At 44.8% G+C, this 21,801-nt stretch overlaps 1 protein-coding gene across 1 annotated transcript in view; it reads left to right on the top strand.

The window, feature by feature from the left end:
• Window positions 1-21,801, top strand: part of Acoxl (acyl-CoA oxidase like) — a 238,241-nt gene that overhangs the window by 138,914 nt on the left and 77,526 nt on the right. The window contains exon 12 of the mRNA XM_041670171.1: window positions 16,352-16,461. Coding sequence (XP_041526105.1) covers window positions 16,352-16,461 — 110 coding nt within the window. The remainder of the gene's footprint in view (window positions 1-16,351; window positions 16,462-21,801) is intronic.

Below are 21,801 nucleotides of genomic sequence, written 5' to 3'. Positions count from 1 at the left end.
TGTGGGAATGAGGGAAGCAGATACCATGATCACCTCTCAACTTTCCATCACCATGACAAAATGCCCACATGTTGACTCAGTGTCAAAGGTATCATGGTCGCTTGGCTTCACTGTTTCTGGACCGTGAGACATCATAGTGGAGACCATGTAATGGAACATAGTCACGGTGACTGGGAAGTAGAAAGCAAAGGGGAGGGAGCAAGATTCAGACCCCAAGTACATACTTTCAAGGATCCACTCTCTTCTATTAGCTTCTACTTTACCTCCCATGGCCTATCAAATTATGAATCCTTCAATGAACTAATCCATTGATTAGTCCCAAGTCCTCATGATCCAACCACTTTCCAAAGTCCATGTATTGGCAAACAAGCCTTTGAGATTCAAAGCACAACTCTCACTCCTCTCTGCCCCAAAGCAGTCAGGTGGGGGCTGAGCCCCAGCATCACTTGGTCTCAGAGGAGTGAAATGATGTGAAGTAAGACTCAGCTTTCTCCTTCTTAGTGAGAGACAGAGAGCTGAGACCCTGTCCTCACCCAAATGTCAATAAGGGGCATAATGAGGTGGTGGTGAATGGGACGGATTGGCTTTCTGTCTCCTTGTTCCCATGCCCAGGGGGTGTAAATTAGTGACCTGATTTTGTTAGGAAATATTGAGGGAATCAAGTGGAAAGAGGAACACACTCAAGCAGGGACCTTTGGAAACTCAGAATGAAACAGGAACTCATTGCCCATCATATGACAAGCCAGGAAAAGGATGAGGGAAAGTAGAAAATCAGCAGGTGCTAAATGAGAAGAATCAGACGCTGGAATTTTATGACAAGGATTTGAAAGTTACCACCATAAAAAAAAAATGCTTCTCTGACAATAAACATTTTATCATGAAGGAAGTGAACAAGCTTGAAACTCAAATTAAAAACATGGTAGCACTGATAGTTTTTCAAAGGAAAATGAACATGTTGACATAAATCTAGCAAAACATGTATAAGATTTATATGTTCAAACTCACAAGTTTTCCCAGAAGATATCAAAGAAGACCTAAATAAGTGTAAATGATAAAAACAGAAGACTTTTAGCAGAAAACCGATGACTAAGAATGCAGCTTAGTTGGCAGAGTGTTTGCCTGGAACGCCTGAAGCTCTAGACTTCATGCCCGGCATGGTGTAAGCTAGAAGTGGTGGTGCGTGCCTGGAATCTCAGAGCTTAGGAGAGGCGTGGAGGCAGGAGGGTCAGAAGTTCAAGGTCATCCTTAGCTTATAATAATAAGCCAGAGGCTAACCTGAGCTACAAGACGCTCGCGTCAACACAAAACAAAACAGAACGTGGGAAATCTCATGAGAGCTGTAACAAAGAAAAAAGTCATAGGCGTGCCAGCAAAGCATAATTCATAAAAGAAGAATTGATAAACAAGGTTATGCTTGCCTCACCTGTTGCTTGTCTCTGATTGGTTTCTAGGAGTGGAAAGTGATTTCTGTCCCCCAGTTTCCTGATTTTTTTTCTATTTCAGTTAGGAACATCAGAGTAGGATCCAGTGTGGCTAGGAGCAGCTGCCTCTGATGGATTCTCAGTGGGTCCCTTCCTTCTCAGAGGAAGGTTGCTCTGGCCAGGGCAGTCAGCCAGCACCATCTCCACAGCCATTACCTGGGGATCACCTCTGGAGACCCTGCAGCCTGGAAACTCTGGGCACACAGCAGGACGTGCTGCAGGTGTCTCTCTGGGGTGTGACTGATGGCAAGCTGGCCGGCTGACCCACTCCCCAGTATCTGCGCTATCAGAAGTTTTGTAATTCTCCTATCAACCACGGCGCTTTCAGCTCACTTCCTTGAAGATGAAACTCCCAGTTCTATCTACCATGTTGGGTGGCTGTCCTTAGAGTTTCTGCAACCTTTCCATATTTCCCTTGGAGACAAATGGTAGGTTTTCTGACCTTTCCATTATTTTCTAGGGCAGAGGTTTTGGGCTCTTAATGGAATTTAATTACACCCTCCACCAAATCCAATTATGGTCTGAATCCATGAAGTCCCATTAGAACTTGCTTCTGCCTCATTAGGTATACACCAGGACAGATCCTTGCCTAATCCCTGGCAGATCTCCTAAATAATGGCATCCGGAGACTTTACACGTGCTGTTTATTACCCTGAAGTGGAAATATGCAACATGCAAAACATGCAAATGAGCCTTGGGAAACTTGCTAAAAGACCAAGTGGGGGCTTTCCATTCCTACCTGGCTGGGGTGACTGCCTTTTCCCAGATTCTGCTTAGGAATGCTAATGGAGTGTTGTCTGTTCATGGGCCAGAAGCCTGCAGTGGGAGTCCTGTGACCCACAAAAAGAAACATTTTTTCCAAGCAAGTGAAAAGTGACTCACCCTGGACTGCTGTGGGCAGCCACAAACACAAAATTTCCCTTTTCTGTTTCTGTTAAAATACTAGACTTTAGGACTGGAAAGATGTCTTGGCAGTTAAGAGCACTCACTGGTTGCTCTTCCAGAGGACCTGGGTTCAGTTCCCAGCACCCAGGACAGCTAGCAATTCCAGGATACCTGACATCCTCATACAAGCAAAGTACTAGTGCACATTAACAAACAAACAAACGAACAAAAACCAACTAGATTTTAGATTCATTCAGGACAGGGTCTGGGCCAGGCTTTTCGTTCACAGGTTGTCACAGGGCGGCAATATTTCTTCACTGGTTGAAGTCCATGCTGCAAATGGCAGGGTTTTGTGTCTTCTATAGCTGAACAGTATCCCATTGTATATGTAAACATTTTCTTTGTCTGCTTGTCTGCTGATAGGCTCAGAGTTTGATTCCATATTTAGCTATTATGAGTGCTGCTGCAGAAACATGCTGGTGTTTCTTTGGTATGCTGGCTTCATTATCAGATAGACACCCAGAAAACAGTTAGTCGTATCAAATGGCCATTCTGTTTTTGGCCGTTCGAAAGGCCGTTATGGTTGGCAAAATGGGTGTGTGAAAATGTTTTTTTCTTCACCTTCCACCAGCATTTTTTTTTCTGTTTTGTTTTACTGTTAGCTGCTCTGAATAGTGCTCTGATATCTCACTATCGTTTGATTTGTCTATGCTGATGGCCAATCCTATTGAGTGTTTTCATGTATTTGTTGGCCCTTAGAATTTCTTCTAAGAAGTATTTAAAGTCAAGTTATTCGGTTTGTTGTTCTGCGACTTCCTTCTATATTCTAGATGCTAATCCTTTGTCAGATGAACAGTTGGTGAATGCCCTCTCCCATTCTGTGGGCTGTCTGTTCACTCTGGTGTAAAGTTATTCCTTTTGCAATGCAGAAGGTTTTTAGTTTAATATAATCCCTCTTTTATATTTTCCCCATGCTTTTGAGGTCATGTCTGCAAAATCATCACTTATACCATTATCTTAAAGTGTTCCCCTTATTCTTGTAGCTTCGTAGTTCAGAGGCTAAAATTTAAATCTTTGATCCATTTTGTGTTGATTTTTGTATAGAAGAGAGACAGTGGTCAAACTAGACCAGGTTGTAGATGATATTATTCCTTGTATAGAAAAGCTTAAAGACACCACTGAAGGTGCAATGGGGCTGATAAACAAACCCAGTAAAACTGCAGGATATAAAACCAATACATAAAACTCCAGAATTTTACACATCCAATGACAAAATTCCCAAGAAAGAAATCATGAAAACAGACCTATTAAAAATAGCCAAAAGTATAAAAATAAAGTGCACAGGAAAAATCGAACCAAAAATGGCCTTTACCATAGATATCACCAAACACCAATGAATGAAAATTAAGGAGACTTTAACAACTAGAAAGAACAGCCATGCTAATGCCCTGGAACAATTAGTACTGTTAAGATGTCCATAGAGCTCAAAGAGAGTTACAGATTCGTAGTAAGCATCAATGTAGTCCATAGAACCACAAAACCAAACCAAAACTAAAACCAAAAAGCAAAGCAAAATCACACATACACACACACAAAGTTCATATGTGAGAAATCTTGATCACAAAGAATGCATCTCTCCACCAGATTACCTAAGAAACACAAACAGCATAACCCAGGCATAAAGCTAGGCTAAGAAGGCAGAAACCCAGGGATAAGTCCAGTCATCCACAGCTGACAGAGATGCCACAAGATGACGGGAAATACAATGGAGAAAGAACAGCCTTGTTGCTAAATGAAAGGCCTAGGTAGCTAGGCACACAGGAATCAAGAGCTCAAAAGACAATGACCTTCTAGAACTTGCCCAAGTGGAGTCTGTGTAAAGAAATACCTGGACGGCCCAAGCCCAGGAAACATTTAGTCTAAGTGAGGACAGGAGAGCAAGTGGGATCAAAGGAAGTCTTCAAACAGGAAGTGGTTTCTGTTTAACAAAGAGCGCGAGTAAGAAGCAGGAGGGGCTTAGCCATGTGACAGGGAAAGCCTGTGTTTCTTCTTGAACTGAGTGAGAAAGAAGAAAGGCCATTAAGACACCAGGACAAATGGACTGCGATAAAGCCCACTCAGGAGCACATAGAATCTGTTTGACCTTGACACCTTCTGCTGCTTTAACTAAATCTCCTGGAATGAGACATTGGATACAAAGCATTGAATAGGAGCCTTTTACTTTTTACCTCAAATTTTTAGTTCATTTTATGTGATTTTGAGTTTTTCAGAATCAAGTCTACTTGAGCTACAGCTCCTTTCTAGACACGACATGACTGTCACAGCCATAACCTCTCAGTAGCTGTGGTTATCTACACAAGACCAAGCCCGCTAACATTTCAGCATAGATGATCTCTGGCCCCACCCCTTGTGGGGGAGCTATTTTTGGCAGTGAATAGTGTCTGGGGGAGCAAGTATTATTATTTTTTGAGGGTGTAACTATAGGTAGGTTTCCCATACTCCAGTGGATGGCCCCACATTCATGCATATATGGGCAGTACTAACTGGACTTATCAGGTTATCCCCAAAACAAAAACAAAACACACACAAAACAAACAAACAACAATAACAAAACAAAGGCATGAAGTTGGTAAGACACCTGTTGGGGAAAACGTGGAGGAATTGGAGAGGGAAATAAAGGAATATATATGAGATTCTCACTTACATATGGAATTCTCAAAACTAAAGGAAAAATCTAAAAATATATAGTTCCTTCTTGAAACATAAAAAATAGGAAAGGAAAGAAAAGGATTGAAGAGTAACAGGTAAGAAGTTCTTTCCAAGGGACAAATCTATCCATAGCTATTATCTACCATCTATGTATGTATGTATGCATCTATCTATCTATCTATCTATCCTCCATCCATCCATCCATTTATCCATCCATCCATCCATCTTTTAGCTTCACTCATCTCCTCCCTCCATAGCAGAAAGAATTTGAAATTTTCCCAAGGTAAGTAAGACCTTGTAAACTGGAATGAGATCCTTGAGGCCAACCTGAAGTGACAGTAAGGGCTGCACCTTGATCTGAAGTTTTGGAGTTACCCTCTATTTTAGGAGAACCCTGTAATACCCCAGAAGGCGATTTAATAGACGCTGGTCCTCTGACTTTGGGTGAGTCTAGTGACTAGCAGATGATGTTGAAGGACACAACCCTGGGATAAGGATATCTCTCACATCAGAAGATGGGATCAGCTCAGTCACGTTGTTCATCTAAAGGACTGAGATCTGGCCTGCAACAGGATCTGGGCTGGTGGCCTCTGCTGCAGATCATAGCTCCTGCCTCCTGGAAGGCCAAGGGTCTTCCTGATCTACAGAGCTGGGGATGGGGTGGGGAAATAGTTCAAGAGCTTTCCCTAAGACTAGATGGGAGACATCATAGAATTGCCCGCAATGTAATAGCAGCAGAAATATTAGGAGTAGATAAGAGGTGGGAAATAAGGGTGTGTAAAATGAGGCCAGAGAGGCTCCAGAGGCCTGGCTAACAGATGCTGCGAGGGCCATGGTAGAGCAGGGCAACCAGAACTGTGCCTGGGACCAAACCACAGACGCCCAAGCTAAGGTGATGGCATGGGCACATAGAAGGATATCGCCAAGATCTGCTTAGGGTTAGGATGGATCCCAAGCAATTCCAAATGTGACCCTTCTCTCCGGAAATTAGAGGGACTTGAGAACAGTTTTTTTTTTTTCTATGCTGACCAAGGTAGTTTGAATGGCATTGTTTTTCTCTTTCCAAGTCCATTGACCCATACACAAAGCTGGTACCCAGTTTCAAAACCAGATGTTACACCGTCTAAATATTTAAAGCTCTCTTCAAGGACTCCATGTGTGCACTTTTGGAGAAAAGGAACCTTCCAAATCCAAGCCGCTCTTTTATCTTTGCTTCTCTGCTCTCCAGAGGGATGCCTTCATTTTCTACACTGACTGTAACTGTTTTGTAGCAAGGCTGATTTTAGCATTGTTGCACAGTCGATGCCTGTGGGTCATTGGCAGGATTGTGTTAATTGTGTATTTTAATTTTGATGATAATCTAAACAGAAACAGTCTAAGTAGGGTATGTCAACTGTTAGAATAACAACCATCCAACCAGGACTCACATGAGCTTCCAATCTTTGTCTTTTTTTGTACATGGTTCCTTGCCATCCAGCAGACCTCCCCTGACCCACGGGGTGAACATCCTGAGATACTTAGTTAATGCCTAAAGCCATGAGTCGTACATAGACTACCAAACCCTAACTATGCTATTTGTTCCTGGGCGCACACACCTATGATGAGATTTAATTTATATGCTATGTTCGGTGAGATTAGCTAAAAATAATAGTAACACACTAATAATGATATACTGTAATAGTTATTGTCAAAACTTTAGACTGCCTCTGGAATTTTCCACCTAATATTTTCTGCAGATAGACCCATAGGTAACTGAAGTCTTAGATGGTCACTGTGAATAAGGGAGGACTGTGGAATTTGTAAGCTTTCTGTACCAAGTCCTAACACCTTAATCACGAGAAAACAATGAGGGGAGAAAAGACACAGGTCCAATTTAAGTGAAAAAAAAAATGTGTGTGTGCCAAGGAAAAATCAAAGGACGAGGGACAGCTTGGTGTGCTGCTGTAAGAGGCCCTGACAGGGCACAGAGAGGATGAGGAGGTGAACCTCTTCCTGAGCCGGCAGAGCCAAGAGCGCACTGTCCGGAGCTCTGCCACAGTGCAACAGGGCCACGTTTCTGCCACAAGCATTCTAACCCTTGCTATTGGGGCAGTTGGCGTGAGATTCATTGCTGTATGCTGCATGGTTTGTTTTTAATTTTCTCGTTTATAGTTGGACAGCTCTATAAACATAAGGTATTTATATATAGTTTTACATTTGAGCATGTTTAAGTAACATAATTTGAAACAACTAAAGTCAACATTGCAGGGGAGTTTATTCTCCCCCCACCCCAGGAAGGTTCCACATTTTACTCAAGTTCAAGAAAATTTGAGAGGATTTGTTTCCAGCGGTCTCCTTGCTGTTTATTTATTTATTTCATCATAGATTTTAAACTTCATTTGCTTTTATTTTGAGCACTAACAATTATACACATTGGGGTTGTGGTCATGGCCAGGCTTTGGGTGTGAGTGGGGATGGACACTTTCATGAACACAGGAACCTGGTGGAAGTGACGGACATGCACACAGGGGAAGCTTGAGAGGGGATGGGGTTGGGATGAGGAAACTACAGCTTGGCAGGGGCTCTCATTTGCCTGGAGAGTTTAGTCTGAACCAGTGGGTCTGTCAGTCAATACATTCAGTAATGTGGCTAAACATCCAAATGCCTATTGTTCTCCATGGGGACTCCAGGGCCAGACAGCTCTGTAGCCTGTCTGTCCTGGAGGCCTGACCCTCTTCCCAGAGGTCAGTTTCACTGAACTGACACTGTAGTAGTTCCTGGGTCACTTCCTGGGTTCTCAAAGCAGCCACCTCAAATCTGGAGGAGGACAGAGCCTCAGGAAGTGCCCCCCTCTCTTACCCCACCCCATGACTCCTCCAGCTAGATTCCTCTCTGGTATCTCTGGATGCCATGCGTACATGCCTCAGCTTTGACTCTGCAGAAGGCTAGGGATGAGTATGAATGTTTTCTGCCTTTCAATGGGACAGGATTTGGACCCAAACTGAAAACCTGTGGGGGTGTCGGCACCAGCCGACAGCAGAGCAGCTTTGCCCCCCAGCTGGCCTCCATGGCACAGGGTGAACTGCTCTGCCACACAAAGCAGATTCTTTAAGGTGGTAACAGAACTTCCAGGGCCGAGGGGCAGGGCCGCACTCCAGGCTCCTGAATCAGCTGGTGTGGGTTCCTGGAAGATAACTGAGTGCTGCTTTCTACCTTCGGGGCCAGGTGGGTCCTTTAATAAGTGCAGCAGGCCCTGGGGCCTCGGAGTGTGGTGAGGAGTTAGATAGCCTGAGGTCCTTTTCCTTCTTCCCGGGGACTTACTGTTGCTGCTTGGCTCTCTGATAGCTGTCCTGGGGAATGCAGGTTCGGGTCTTTCAGAATTTCCGGGTTTTCAAATGATGAGCACAGTATTTTTAATGTGGAATGGCTGGCATGGTGGTATCCAACTGAGCCTGTCTGCCCGGAGGGGTGAGCGCCACTCACGTCGTGAGCATAGGCCTTGGCTCCCAAACTGATCGCTTTTTCTGGAAGTTTTTACTCTTAACACAGCTTTGGATGCTGGTGGAAGAGATTGGTGGCTCCCTGAGGAAGGTAAATGACCAGGATTGAGCCTCACAGGTTCCTGTCCTTAGATCCAGGACATTCCTGGGAGAGGCCTCTCATGACTGTAAGTCCCCTGAATTGACAGTGGCTGTAAGAAGTCCAGAGCAGGAGGTACCAGAGGGACAAAACTCACTTAGGCTAGACAGCCTCTGTTTTATTCATGTTGTGAAATCTCTAGTTTGGCCTTCTCCTAGAAAATGGGGGCATCACCTACAATATACATAGCGTTGTGTATTATATATTGTACTCTGTGTTGCCATAGACTGCTGGGCGCAGAGTATGAACGCAATTGTGTTGTATTGTGGCCATTCTGTGTGTATGAGCTCTGTGACTGTCCCCTACACCAAAGATGGGTTTGGTTTCTGTTCAGTGAGCTGGGTTGGTCACCAGACATTAGTGCACCAGCCGTTCTCTGGCAAAGGAGAGTGTGAGCAAGTCCCATGAAGAGGTGGTATGTGGCCCTGCTGTAATAGTGGAAGGTGTGAGCCACATACTACGGCAGAACCCAGACTGTATGACCCATGTATACCGGGGATGGAAGGAGGCACAGGGGAAGGGAGGGGCAAGCTCTCTAAGTCCGTCCTCTGCTGCCACACAGCACTGCCCACAGACCTGCACACAGAGAGGCGTCAACCATAACTGCCATGTTACACTCACAGAATATCTGTCAGGAGGTCCAACAGGAAGCAGCAAAGCTGCTTTCCCAGAAGCCCCTCTGCCCTCTGAGGTAGAGGGAAGTGTTTCGCTCCCTGCCCTGATGATGGCAATGTGGTGACTCTCTATGTCTGTGTTGTTGTGACCTATTGTCACCTGCCACCTCCATGCCCACTGTGGAGCCATGTCTCTGCCTTATGCCTCGATGTGAACCCTGGCACCTGTCACTATGCCTCTCACACAGTAGGTGCACTTTGGGTATAGAATTAGTAAAAATGTGAACTCTGGTCTAAGTTCCAACCCTTGCACTTCCCAACTCTGTGACCCTAGCACGTGACCCTGCTTGAGTTGTCTTAACTAGACAATCAATGCCCAAACATGAAATGAGCTTCTGTCTAAAGAATTTATAAGGGAGCCCCAGTAGATGCTTAGAGGAAAAGGCTGTTGTCATCGTATGTGTGACATAAAGAATTAAGGGAAGAGGGAAGGAAGGAGGGAGGGAGGGACAGAGAGACGGAAGGAAGGAAGGAAGGAAGGAGGGAGGGAGGGAGGGAAGGAAGGAAGGAAGGAAGGAAGGAAGGAAGGAAAAGGTTGGTTCTCTGCTCTTTAAAGTTCAAATCAACTCTCCCTCCTGCATGAAGTACCCTCGGCTCCTCACAGAGTAAGGATCAACTCTCCACCCATGAGCTTCTGGGCCTTTCATGACCTTGCTGGTGCCACCAGTCCAGCATACACATGCTGACCTCTCAAGTTCCCCCGGAAGCTCTCAAGAGACAGGTGTGTCTCGTTCATCTCTTTAGTCTGCACTAAACAGAAGCAGTAGATATTGTGCACATAGTAGGTGCTCCATAAGTGTGGGAGGCTGAAGGACACCATTAACTTTCAGTTCATTTAATCAGGAAGAAACGGAGAATATAAGGTACATTAGGCCCAGACTTAGCTAAAATAACAAAAATCTCATCACTTTCATTCTATTTAAATGTGTGGCTTTTGCTGAACCTGAACAATCACTTTCCTCTGCTTAAAATGTCAGGTACATGTTTAAGGGTCAGGAATTACTCAGAATCACACAGGTTGGTGTACACGCTGACTTCAAATCAGTTTGACTCACCTCTCCTCAGCTCCCTTCCCCTCCCTTTTTTCCTCTTCTCCCTCTTAGTGATTTTCCCTCCTCTCTCTTGGCCCTGAGGACTCTGAATGTTCTCCTCTTGCCTTGGTGACCCGGCTCCTAAGAGAAGTAGATGGCTATGGTGCCTGATGAAGGCTGGCACCTCCTTCTCTTTCTGACCTTCACACACCGAGGTGGCCCCTGAACTGCCCCTTAGGAGCCTACTGGGCTGCTGCTGTGAGTAAATTATAGGACACTCCGTTTCATGTGCATTTTGAATAAGGACAAATGATGTTTTAGCATATATGTCATGCATTATTTGGGTGTCCAGATGTTAACAGGAATCCTACATTCTCCATGACAATCCCAACTGAAACTCCTAAGGCCAGGGCCTGCTTTGTGGGGTGAGGCCTAGGCAGTAGCACAGGATCCACAGCAGAAGGACCCCACTTGGTTTTCTGTTTTCTAGTCACCTTCTAGAAGTTAGCAAAAGACACCTCCTTTTTATTTTGTACTTGCATCACTGTTTAGACCTGTGAAGTCACAAGTACTACTGCTTGGTATGACTCCATCACCATACACAGTGCAGACAAGTGCAGACTGAGAGAGGACCGAGTGAGGCCCGAGTGCGGCCCGAGTGCGGCCCGGGTGCGGCCCGGGTGCGGCCCGAGTGAGGCCCGAGTGAGGCCCGAGTGCGGCCCGAGTGCGGCCAGAGCGAGGCCCCAGTAAGGCCCGGGTGCGGCCCTACAGTACCTGTCTCTCCCTTCTAGGGTGATTATCTACAAGTTTCTATTCCGAGTCATATTTTTCTGTTCTAATTGGCTCAAATGTTTCTGCCTTGGCAGCAAACCCTCCCTGTTAGACTTTTTAATCCAAGCTCACTGTACCTGGCAGGAATCAGTGAGATCCTTAGCCTGTGGAAATGCAATGTTGCTTCTAGATGCCTTGAAAAGCAATTTGACCTAAAAAAATTTACTGGTTTTATACAATCGGTGTTCCAGGATGCATGTGATATTTATTATAAATGTGTGTTTCTGATGTCATCTTTCCATACACTTACTCGCATTTATAGTCTTGAATGTTGGCTACAGATTAGCTTGATTCCTTCTGTAGATGGGGCTTTATATATGTCTGTTCTGTCTGTTCAGTCATTTCCAAGTTTTAAGAAAGGACTCTTGGCTAGATTTGCAAGAAAACAGGGCACTCACTCATGTTCAGAACCAGAGAGCAGTGTGAGTGGCCTCAGACATAATCCCCAGACAGAAACTGTATCACAACCTTCCTTGAGAAGATATAAGGACAACAGCAGACCTGGAGAAAGATGTAACCACTTGTATTAAAATTTTTCATTTTATAAAAGAATATATTTTAAACCAGGTAGTGGTGGTGCACATCCTTAATCCCAGCACTTGGGAGGAAGAGGCAGAGGCAGAGGCAGAGGCAGGGGGATTCCTATGAGTTCCAGGACAGCCTGGTCTACAGAATGAGTTTCAAGACAGCCAGAGCTACACAGAGAGACCCTGTCTCGATAAACAGACAAAAGTCAAAAAAGAGAGAAAGGGTATGTATATTTTTTTAAATAATGAAATCCCGGTGAATAAACGGGCTGCAGAGTTCCTGCCTTGAGAGGCACTATTGTCACAGATGAGGTCACTTTCCTCAGTGTCTCTGTACTGCTTGACTTTTGTGACTTCTTGTGAATCTGTGATGGTTTTAAAACGGGAAGCTGCAAAAATAGTGGAAATACGATAGAAATATAAAGCGTAGTCTATTACAGTCTATTCAGGGACAGGTTTCACAGGTGGAAATACCCAGCTTGGCTTCAGGTTCAGCTCAGGCCTCTGACCTGGCTTGGCCTTGTTTGTTATTTGGTCTGATAAAGTATTGAACCTAGAGCCCCTGAATCTCAGTGACTGAGAGCATCTATCACTAGTCTGGGGGATCATTCTACTAAATTAGATTTAAGAACTATCTGGAAGATTATCAAAACACACCTGGGTATGCCTATGAGGATTATCCAGGAGGGAAGACCCTTGACTGTACCATCCGATTGGCCTGGAGCCAGCTGGAATGACCTGAGGACAGGAGAAAGTCAGTTAGTGGGCTCCTCTCTGCCTCTGCTTTCTGACCACCATGATGCCTGGGGCTCTGCCCCTCTATGCCCTCCGTGCTGTGAAACTGTGAGCCCAAGCAGACCTCCCATTGCCTTGTGTGGTTGGATATTTGCACAGTGACAAGGAAGTCTGCTTACACCTGGAGTCTCACCACAGAGCCATCAGCTGTGCAAAATAGCCCATTTGGAAAACATTAATTTGTCTCCTGGCCTAGAAAAGGAGTAGAGACCCACAAGTGGTTATCTGCTTCTGTGGTGCTAGCCAGGGGGCAGTTTTTCTTGTCTCTCTTAAATTTAGCAGGAGGAAGTTGATTATTATTTTATTCTAATTAGGGTGACTTAATATTCCCAATTTGAGTCGCTTAAATCAGAAAGATTCAGCAGTGACAGAGTTAGAGGGTGTCACTGAGGGACTGGAGAGAGGCGGTGAAGTTAGGACAGGAATGTGCCCGTTCACTTCACTCAGTCAAGAGCGAACTTGAATCCAGTGGCTTTGGGACTCTCCAGTTTTTTGTTCCTTGTCTGCTGGTGAAGAACAAACACATCTGCCCTTCTGATACCTATGTTCTAGGCAGCAGGGAGACTACAGCGGCCAACATTGCTTTGTTTTGAGGTGGGGCAGTAAATCCAGGGAAAACTGTAGTGGGCAGGAATCAGAAACAGCCAGTGTGTAACAGCTGGAATGATGTTGCTTTTGGAACTAGAGGGAGATCAAGTTGGAACAATCATAAATTAAACAGAACAAAACCTGCAAATGTTAGTCCTCATAAGACAGCGGTGAACCTTGAGCTTGACTGCTGGGTCGTTTTAATTCCACTTCCACTTAGAGTTGGTTGTTTCTCTCGCTATTGGCAATGTTTGGTTTTCACGCTTATTTTATATAGCTGTAGCTGTCATAAAAATACTCATGTTACTTGGCCTCTCATATTTCATTTCACCCTCTTTATCCCAAGATAAAACCTTTGGCCATGTTGTCCGTCTAAGGTAGAACTTATTTTTGAAAATATTTATTTATTTTTATTTTATGTGCATAAGTGTTTTGCCTGTATGTATGTCTGCGCACCCATGGAGGCCAAAAGAGGGCATCCAATCTCCTGGAACTGGAGTTACAGAAGGTTGTGACCTGCCAGATGAGTACTGGGGATCAAACCTGTGTCCTCTGGAAGTCAGTGTACTTAACCTCCGAGCCATCTCTCTGGCCCCTAAAGACATAAATTTGAAATTTCAAGACAATGCTTCAAGGGACCAAACAAAAATGTCATGCCATTGCACAGTTCCAGAGACCCGACCTGATGAGGCGGTGTGAATGAGTAAAGAAATAAGAGACACACAGACCAAAATCCTGGTTTAGAGTGGACTGGGGCTCCCTGCTGGAAAAGCTGCAGTCGGGAAACTGAGTGTTTATTGTATAGCATTGAACAGGGAGGCATGGTTACTGCATGCAGATAAGCAAGGGGTCTGGGATTACTGTCCACGGCTGGATTAAGGAGGGAGATTTGGCTGATCTCATGGAAGCAGTCTCTAAAGGAGAGCAGTGTTCTGTCCATAAACATGGCGGGGCTGGGAGAAGCCGTTTTCTGCCACACTATCAACACTTGCACTTAACGCCCCAAGGGAAGGCTTTGCATTTGCTGGGCCTCCCCGCATTGGGAAGGTTTTACCACCTGCCCGTGGATCTGAAGCTTCACGGTCCTTGGCCATGCCGGTATCAACAGCGGACATTTACTCTTTAGTCGGGGCTTCCTCGTTCAGGGCTTCCTCTACTTCCTGCCAGAGAATTGGGAAGTCAGAGGACAACTTGTAGCGACCGGTTCTCTCCTTCCACCATGCAGAGGACTGAACTCAGGCCAGCAGAGTCGGTGGCAAGAGCTTTTACCCACTGAGCCATCGTGATGTCCGGAAATCATTTATAATAAGGCAAAATACAAATCTCAGTAAGATGTAGCAATGCCTGCGTTTCTACAGAGAATTGCCAGGACAGCCTCAAATGCCGACTACAGCCGAGGCTTAAGCCCCAGGTACAGCTGGGAGTATTGCAGAGTGCCATCGGTAGGGAAGGAGAATAGCTGTGTCACTGTGTGCTGACCTAAAGCTGATCTCCCTAGAGTCTGGCCCCAGAGAACCCAACAGCTTTGCTGTACCGGAGTCAGATCCCAGGCTCCTACCAGCGTTTGAACTTGGACTGAGGTAGAACATGGCAGGCAGTGTAGTCCTCTGCTGGATGATGTTGTCCCCTGCACTGCACACCTGGTCTCAAGCACCAGTGCTAACAAAGTTCCTACAGAAAAGAAAAAAATAAATAAAGAAAAAAGCATCTCTCCCATGAGCAGTGTGGCTTTCTCTAAGAGCCCTGCGTTCATTTACATGAAGATGTAGTTTCTGTAACCAAAAAAGGAAAGTGCTGTCTGAATGTGTTGATATAAGGGTTAAGTACTGGGGTGTCAGTTCCATGGGCAAAATGCCTGTTGGGTAGGCATGAAGGACCTGGGTCAGATCCCCAGCACCCATGTAAAGTTGGGTGTGACTGTGTGTATGTGTGTATCTTTAACCCTAGCACTCAGGGAATGGATACAGACCCCAGGAGCTCCCTCCTCCAACCTAGCCAAAATGTCAAGTTCCAGCTTCAACCAGGAAACTTGTGGCAAAAAAAAAAACAAAAACAAAAACAAACAAAAAAAAACAAAAACAAAGGTTGGGCAATGGATAGGAAACCTGACATTTACTTTGGGCCTCCATATTCCCACACATGGGTGGGTGTGCCTACTTACATGTACGTGCGCACACATACACACACACACACACACACACAGAGAGAGAGAGAGAGAGAGACAGAGACAGAGACAGAGAGAATATGCATGCTGTTGCAAAATAATGAGGAACATTTTTTAGAATTGAAGGCAGAGAAAAGGTGAATCAGTGCCCCTTGGCTGGGTGCCTTGACAACCATTTGTTAGTGTGGGATTATAGTCACCACGCAGCCTGAGCTTAGGCAACACGGTTCAAGGTTTGGCTGGTTCTGCTTGGACTCATTCTTCCTATAGGAGCTGTGGTCAGTGGCAGGTTGAGCCAAGTTACACCTCTCACGCATGGAGTTCTAGCTGTGCACTGTCGGCTGGGCCTCCTTTGTGGCTGACCCACAGATATTTCTGAATGGATCTGCAACAGTATTCAGTGTCTTGAAACAGAATTCTAACTTTAAAGTCATGGGAGGGGTAGATATTGATAAATTGGTGGATAATGACAGATTGCTTTGTTTGCAGGGTTTTTTGTGGGGGATGGGTGGGTGTGAAATATGGTTTCTCTGTGTAGCCTTGGCTATCCTGGAATGAATTCTGTAGATCAGACTGACCTTGAATTCATAGAGATCCACCTACTTCTGCCTCCTGGAATTTAAGGCATGCACCACCACTGCCTAGCATATTTTAATAGTATCCTCCAAAGGTTTAATCAACCAGAGAAAATCAAAGGCAGAAAAGGGAACAGAGATGTCTGGGCCATTGAAAGTAGATTTCACGTGATACATCGACTAAGATGGCTGGTCCCAAGGCTAGTGTGGGAGGCTGGCAGAAGCCAAGGGAGAGAGAGCAGTTTTCCAGAGTTAGGACTCAACCATGGGGTGGGAGCAGAGTGGTCTGGTAAATGCCACATATCTACCATGGGCTATGGAGGTCCCCAGAAGAATGGGTGGGGTCGTAGATTTCTTTCTTTCCAAAGAGCTTGCTAATAGCAGGTGGACTTACTCTGACTGCCGCGTTTGAGGACACGGATAGGCCATACACTTGTGAGGCACGGCTGATGCAGCATTAACTTTCTGTGCAGGTCGTGGCCCGGGAACTGCTGGCCCAGTACAACAAGCGGTATAAGAAGAACCCAGTCCTGGGGCTGATCCAGAACTGGACTGCAACTGCCAGTGACCAACTGAGAACCAGGTACACATCGCCCAAGATAGTGTCCTTAGCTCCATAAGGTTTTACTCTGGGTCTGTTGATAGAGCCTTGGCATGGGCCACCTTGCTCCTGCTTGACAAGTTTAGTATCTGGTGTTTGCAAATGCAGTAGGGAGCATGTGAAATGGAGGCGTATGTGCCTACCGCCCAACTTAAGACCTAAACTACTTCTGGTTCTGCTATTTCTCCCAAATTCCTTCTTTAATTTTTATTCTGTGAGCTTCAATCTTAAAACTTACTGAGGCAGGCTCTTATTTACACTTTACAGGTGGAGAAACTGAGGTGAAGAAGTCAAGTATTTTTCTCAGAGTTACATGGAATATGGGTGGCAGGGCTAAGATCTGACCCCAGCTAGTCCGGCTTGACGAATCTATGGCTGGGTTGTTTTTATATATTTTTAGTACATTGACTGTAACTGGAAAGGCATGATATCTGATGTATTCCATAGCTTTCTGTTTTCTCCTGAGATTTTGCTTCTGTGGTTTACCTAAGCTATCTATTTAAGTAGCCGGGCAGCTTCATTACAACATGTTGCAATAGTTCTGCATGTATACTTTTTTTTGTTTTGTTTTGTTTTTGTTTTTCGAGATAGGGTTTCTCTGTGTAGCCCTAGCTGTCCTGGAAGAAGCCCGTGTAGACCAGGCTGGCTTCGAATTCGCAGAGATCTGCCTGCCTCTGCCTCCTGAGTACTAGGATTTAAGGCATACACCACCACTGTCTGGCTACATGCCACAATCTGACTGCCTTACTCAGTCTGCACCTTTGATGGTCATGGAATTGCGTTCAGTATTTTGGTATTTTGTACAAATTAGTGAAACACCTTGCTCATGTTTTCTGGGACATGGGGAGAAATCAGCTTGGGGAAACTTCTTCACAGCTGGGAGCAAATCATCCCCAGTTTTGTTTCTTTTCTGGATAACATAGCAGGACTCGTTTCTGTCATGGGAGCGTGGCATGCTCAGCATGCAAACTGGTACCCTCTGCAAACTGTCCAGGATAGATTTGAGATGTGCCAAGGCAGTGTTCCAAATAGAAGTATTTGGAAAATGCTAGCCAATTTATTTTTTGTCTACTTATTAACCTCTGGTGGTTTGAATGAGAATGGCCCCATAGGCTCCTGTATTTGAATACTTGGTTCTCAACTGGTGGGCTTGTTAAACCAGATTAGGAGGTATGACCTTGTTGGAGGAGGAGTGTCTGTGAGGTTTCAGAAGCCCGTGCCATTTTTAGTTAGCTCTCTCTGCCTGGGAGTTGTGTCTCAAGATGTAAGCTTTTAGCTACTACTCCAGCACCATGTCAGCCTGCCTGCTGCCATACTCCCTACCATGATGGTCCTGGACTCTACACCCCTGAAACTATAAGCCCCAAATAAACCCTTTCTTCTGTAAGTTATCTTGGTCATGGTGCCTCGTCAGAAATAGAAAAGGAACTAAAAAACCTCTAGAACAGTTTTCTGTCTTACACAGCCAGGATTTACTCATTCCATATGTTGGTGCTTTTTCACTTAAATCCCACACTTTGGTTTTTCTGTTGAGGCGAGCTATTGCCACCAACACATTTTTGGTTTTCCCTGTGCACTGGACAAGGCTCTGGTGTGACACAGCAGTAGCTAGACTCTGCTCCCATGGGACTCAGACTCCAGTAAGCAGGATGAATCCACTCTTAGCGATAATGTTCAGAAGAAGTACACAGGATCAGGTGGGGACATGCGGAATGAAGGGATGAGTGCTTCCCGATTCTATGAAGTTCCTCCAAGCAGGAAGCCATCGTGGGGTCACCCAAGGATGTCCTTCATTTGGACTGTATAGGGAGCAGGCATGGTCCAGAGACTTCATGACACTGGCATGGGGAGTGCCCTGGATTGTACTGGGTTGTCCCAGGAAGTTCTGCCTTGTGCTCTCCTGCAGGTGCGCCTGCCACTGTTACCCTCTCTACTCATATCAGTCTAGAAAGCTCTACAGAGGTCTCTGGATATTGAGGAGAGCCAAGATTTTGCCTCACAGTGAAGCATTATCTATATCAGATTATAAAACTTGTCAGATATGCAACAAGACTTGAAGGATCTGAGGGTAAAGATTCATGTATTCACCTTCCATGAAGAGGCTTCCATGGAAATTATACTATGAACACGCTACTTATATTGCTCATGCTAAATCTCCACCGCATACACACAGTCCTGTGTCACTCGACAACAGGGACGAGTTCTGAGAAGGGAGGCCTCAGGATGTTTCGTAGTGGGAACATCATGGAATGTATATCACAAATCTGGACAGTATAGATCAGTGTTCAGCTTGAACTCTTGGTGAAATCACAGGACATGGTATCACCACACGTGTACCAGGCCATCACTGATGGAACCGTGTAAGTGTAAAGATTTTAACAACTTTTTACATTATATGCTAAAATAATGTTAAAATATGGCATAGTAAATACACAAAAGTCTAACATAGTTATTATCATTATATAGCACTACATTTTATATCTATTTGCTGGTGTTCTTATATATGACTTTGCTGTACTTTTATACGACTGACAGGCAGCACAGTAAAGCTGTCTGGAGCAGCATCTGCATAAGCACACAAGTCCTGGGTGTGTGCTCTGATCTCTTTTCCTTTCTTTTTTTTTTTTTATGTTAAGATAGGGTTTCCCTGTTTAGCCCTGGTTGTCCTGGAACATGCTCGGCAGCGCAGACTAGGCTCAAACCGAGAGATCCGCCTTCCTCTGCCTCCTGAGTTCTGGGGTTAAAGTCATGTGCCACCATACCTGGCTCTTGTGTTATGATTTTATGCTTGGCCATGTTATCACTAGACAGTGGTAAGTTTTCAATTCCCTTGTGAGCTTGTGGGATCGTTACCATACAGTCAGAACATCGTTAATGGGAATCCACGGATGACGTCACTCGTTAGCCATCTCCTTCCTGTGCATTTTAAAGTAAACTACAGACGTTAGCACACTTTGAAAGAGCATTGTTTACTCGAGTTCAACCTATGGGGACAATTCCTTTTCCTCTTATTCGGAACTTTCTTATGATACCCCTCACGTGTTTTAAATGTACACTTGTTGAGTTTTTGGCAAATACATGCAGATTATTCTGATATTTTTCTGCCAAAGACTAGAGTTTCCCATTCTAGGATTTCATAGAAATGGAACATACCAACTCTACTCTTTTGTGGCTGCCTCAATAATTCAATATAATGCTTTTTGAGATTTACTCATGGTGTCCCATGTATTACTTCTTCCCCTTTTATTACTTAGTGGTATTTTATGGGTTTGCTATGATTTGTTTCCATTCTCGTATAACAGATAGACACCTGGGATGTTTCTAACTTTTCAGTCCAATGAACAGGACAGCTATGAATATTCTTATAGAAGCCTTTTATGAGTGTTCCTCTTGATTTCTCTCGGGCATGTAGGAGACATGGAATTGCTAGGTCATAGCACATGTGCTTATTTTATGAGAAACTGAGAGATTTCCAAAGTGGGTTTGGATATTTGACACTTTCATGGGTAGGTATAAGCATTCTGGCTGCTGTGTGTCCTTGGCAACATTTGACACAGAGTATTTAATTTTGGACAGACTTCTGGGTGTAGCGAGCTGTTTCTCTCCTGATTTCCTTTGCATTTCTCTGAGGACCAATGATGCACATTTGCATTTAATCTAGTTTTGATTCTACTGTCATTCTGACTCCCTTGTAAAACAGGCAGTTATCCGAGAGACCCCCTTCAGTGGTGGTCCAGGTTTCAAGGGTTTCTACTTTGGGTGACTCCTTTGGATTCACAGAGAACACAGATGTATGAGTGAGGTCCTGCACACACAGTGCACAGACTTGAGAGAACAGACATTGACCTGTGGTAAGCATCCCAAGATACAATGGCAGTTTCCAACACAAATATTCATGGCTCTGGGTTTCATAGACTAGCTCTTGGATGACTAAGACACGTTTTAAAAAATAAATGATGTGAGTTCTTTGTATCTTTTATGAACTAGGCTGAGTCAGGAACTTGGCTTTCTGATGCTAGGTTCAGAATGAGCATTGATATATAATTGAGATTTCCCCGGAATGGGATGTATAAGCATCCCCCTCTCCTTCTGTCTCTGTGAGAGATAACTGCTCAGTCAGCACTTTTCTATTCTGGCTCATGAAGGATGCTCTTCTGCTTACAATGAACAGCAATAACTTGGGTTTTAAGGGTTAATTAGTGAAAATCTGACTTGTTTGGGTCTTAAAATCACTCACTTTACCAGGATGCAGGGAAGGGGAGGTAAGCTATGGGCAAACCTTAGTATGAATTCATTTTATACATACTGGTCAGTTTTCAGTCAACTTGCCATAACATAGAGTCATACAAGAAGGGTGAGATCCATTTGAAAAAATGCCCCCATCGGATTGGCCCATGGGCAAGTCTGTGGGTGATTTTCATGATTGACGGTTGATGTGTGATGGCCCATCCCTGTGGGGATGGTGCCACCTGTAGACACATGGTCTTGGGCTGAGCAAGCTATGAGGAGCAAGCCAGTAAGCAATGTTCCTCCATGGCCTCTGTTTCAGTTCCTGCCTCCAGGTTCCTGCCTTGAGTTCCTTCCCTGACTGTCCGTAGTGATGGAAAATGACCAGGGACTATAAGCCAAATCAATGCCTCCCCAAAATTGGTTTGGGTCAGCGTTCTATCATAGCAACAGAGACGTAAGCCAGTAGAACACACATTTTTGAAAATATTATTTAATGATTTACTTGGGAGTGTGTGTGTACACATGTCCTAGCATGTGTGTGGAGGTCAGAGGACACATAGAGACTCTTATTCTTCTGTGTGGGCCCCAGGGATTGACAGGCAGCACCTTTTCTTGCAGGGCCATCTCACTGGTACCCCTGTCCCTTGTGGTCTAGGTTGTTGGGAGGTTCATGGAGAAGAAACACAAAACCAGCACCAAGTCAGGTGTGGGTGAGGAAAAACCCAGGGCAGAGGCCATTTTGCCTATTGGTCTTCAAATCTATTGATGCCCCCATGTCTCAGTTTCCCCTTTAGTCAAATGGGGACTCTATCAACAGCTACCTCATGAGGGAACGCATAATCTATTTACTCTGGGCTTGCCTATAGCCCCGTGGGACACCTATTCCCTCCAACATTGGTATACCCCAAAATAAAACTCACCAAGTCTAGGTGTTCCCTCTTGATGGAGGAAGGTCATCTTTCTATCTGTTTCATTGGTTAGTAATAAAGAAACTGCTTGGCCTCTAATAGGACAGAAAATTAGGTAGGCCGAGTAGAGAGAACAGAATGCTGGGAGAAAGAAGCTGAGTCAGGTCAGTCGCCATGATTCTCC

Source organism: Microtus oregoni, unplaced genomic scaffold (genome assembly GCF_018167655.1).
Source record: "Microtus oregoni isolate MIOR12 unplaced genomic scaffold, Mior012 000020F_ref0000438, whole genome shotgun sequence".
Classification (NCBI taxonomy): domain Eukaryota; kingdom Metazoa; phylum Chordata; class Mammalia; order Rodentia; family Cricetidae; genus Microtus; species Microtus oregoni.
The sequence above is the reverse complement of the archived record's forward strand: the minus strand, read 5'-3'. Positions and strand labels throughout refer to the sequence as shown.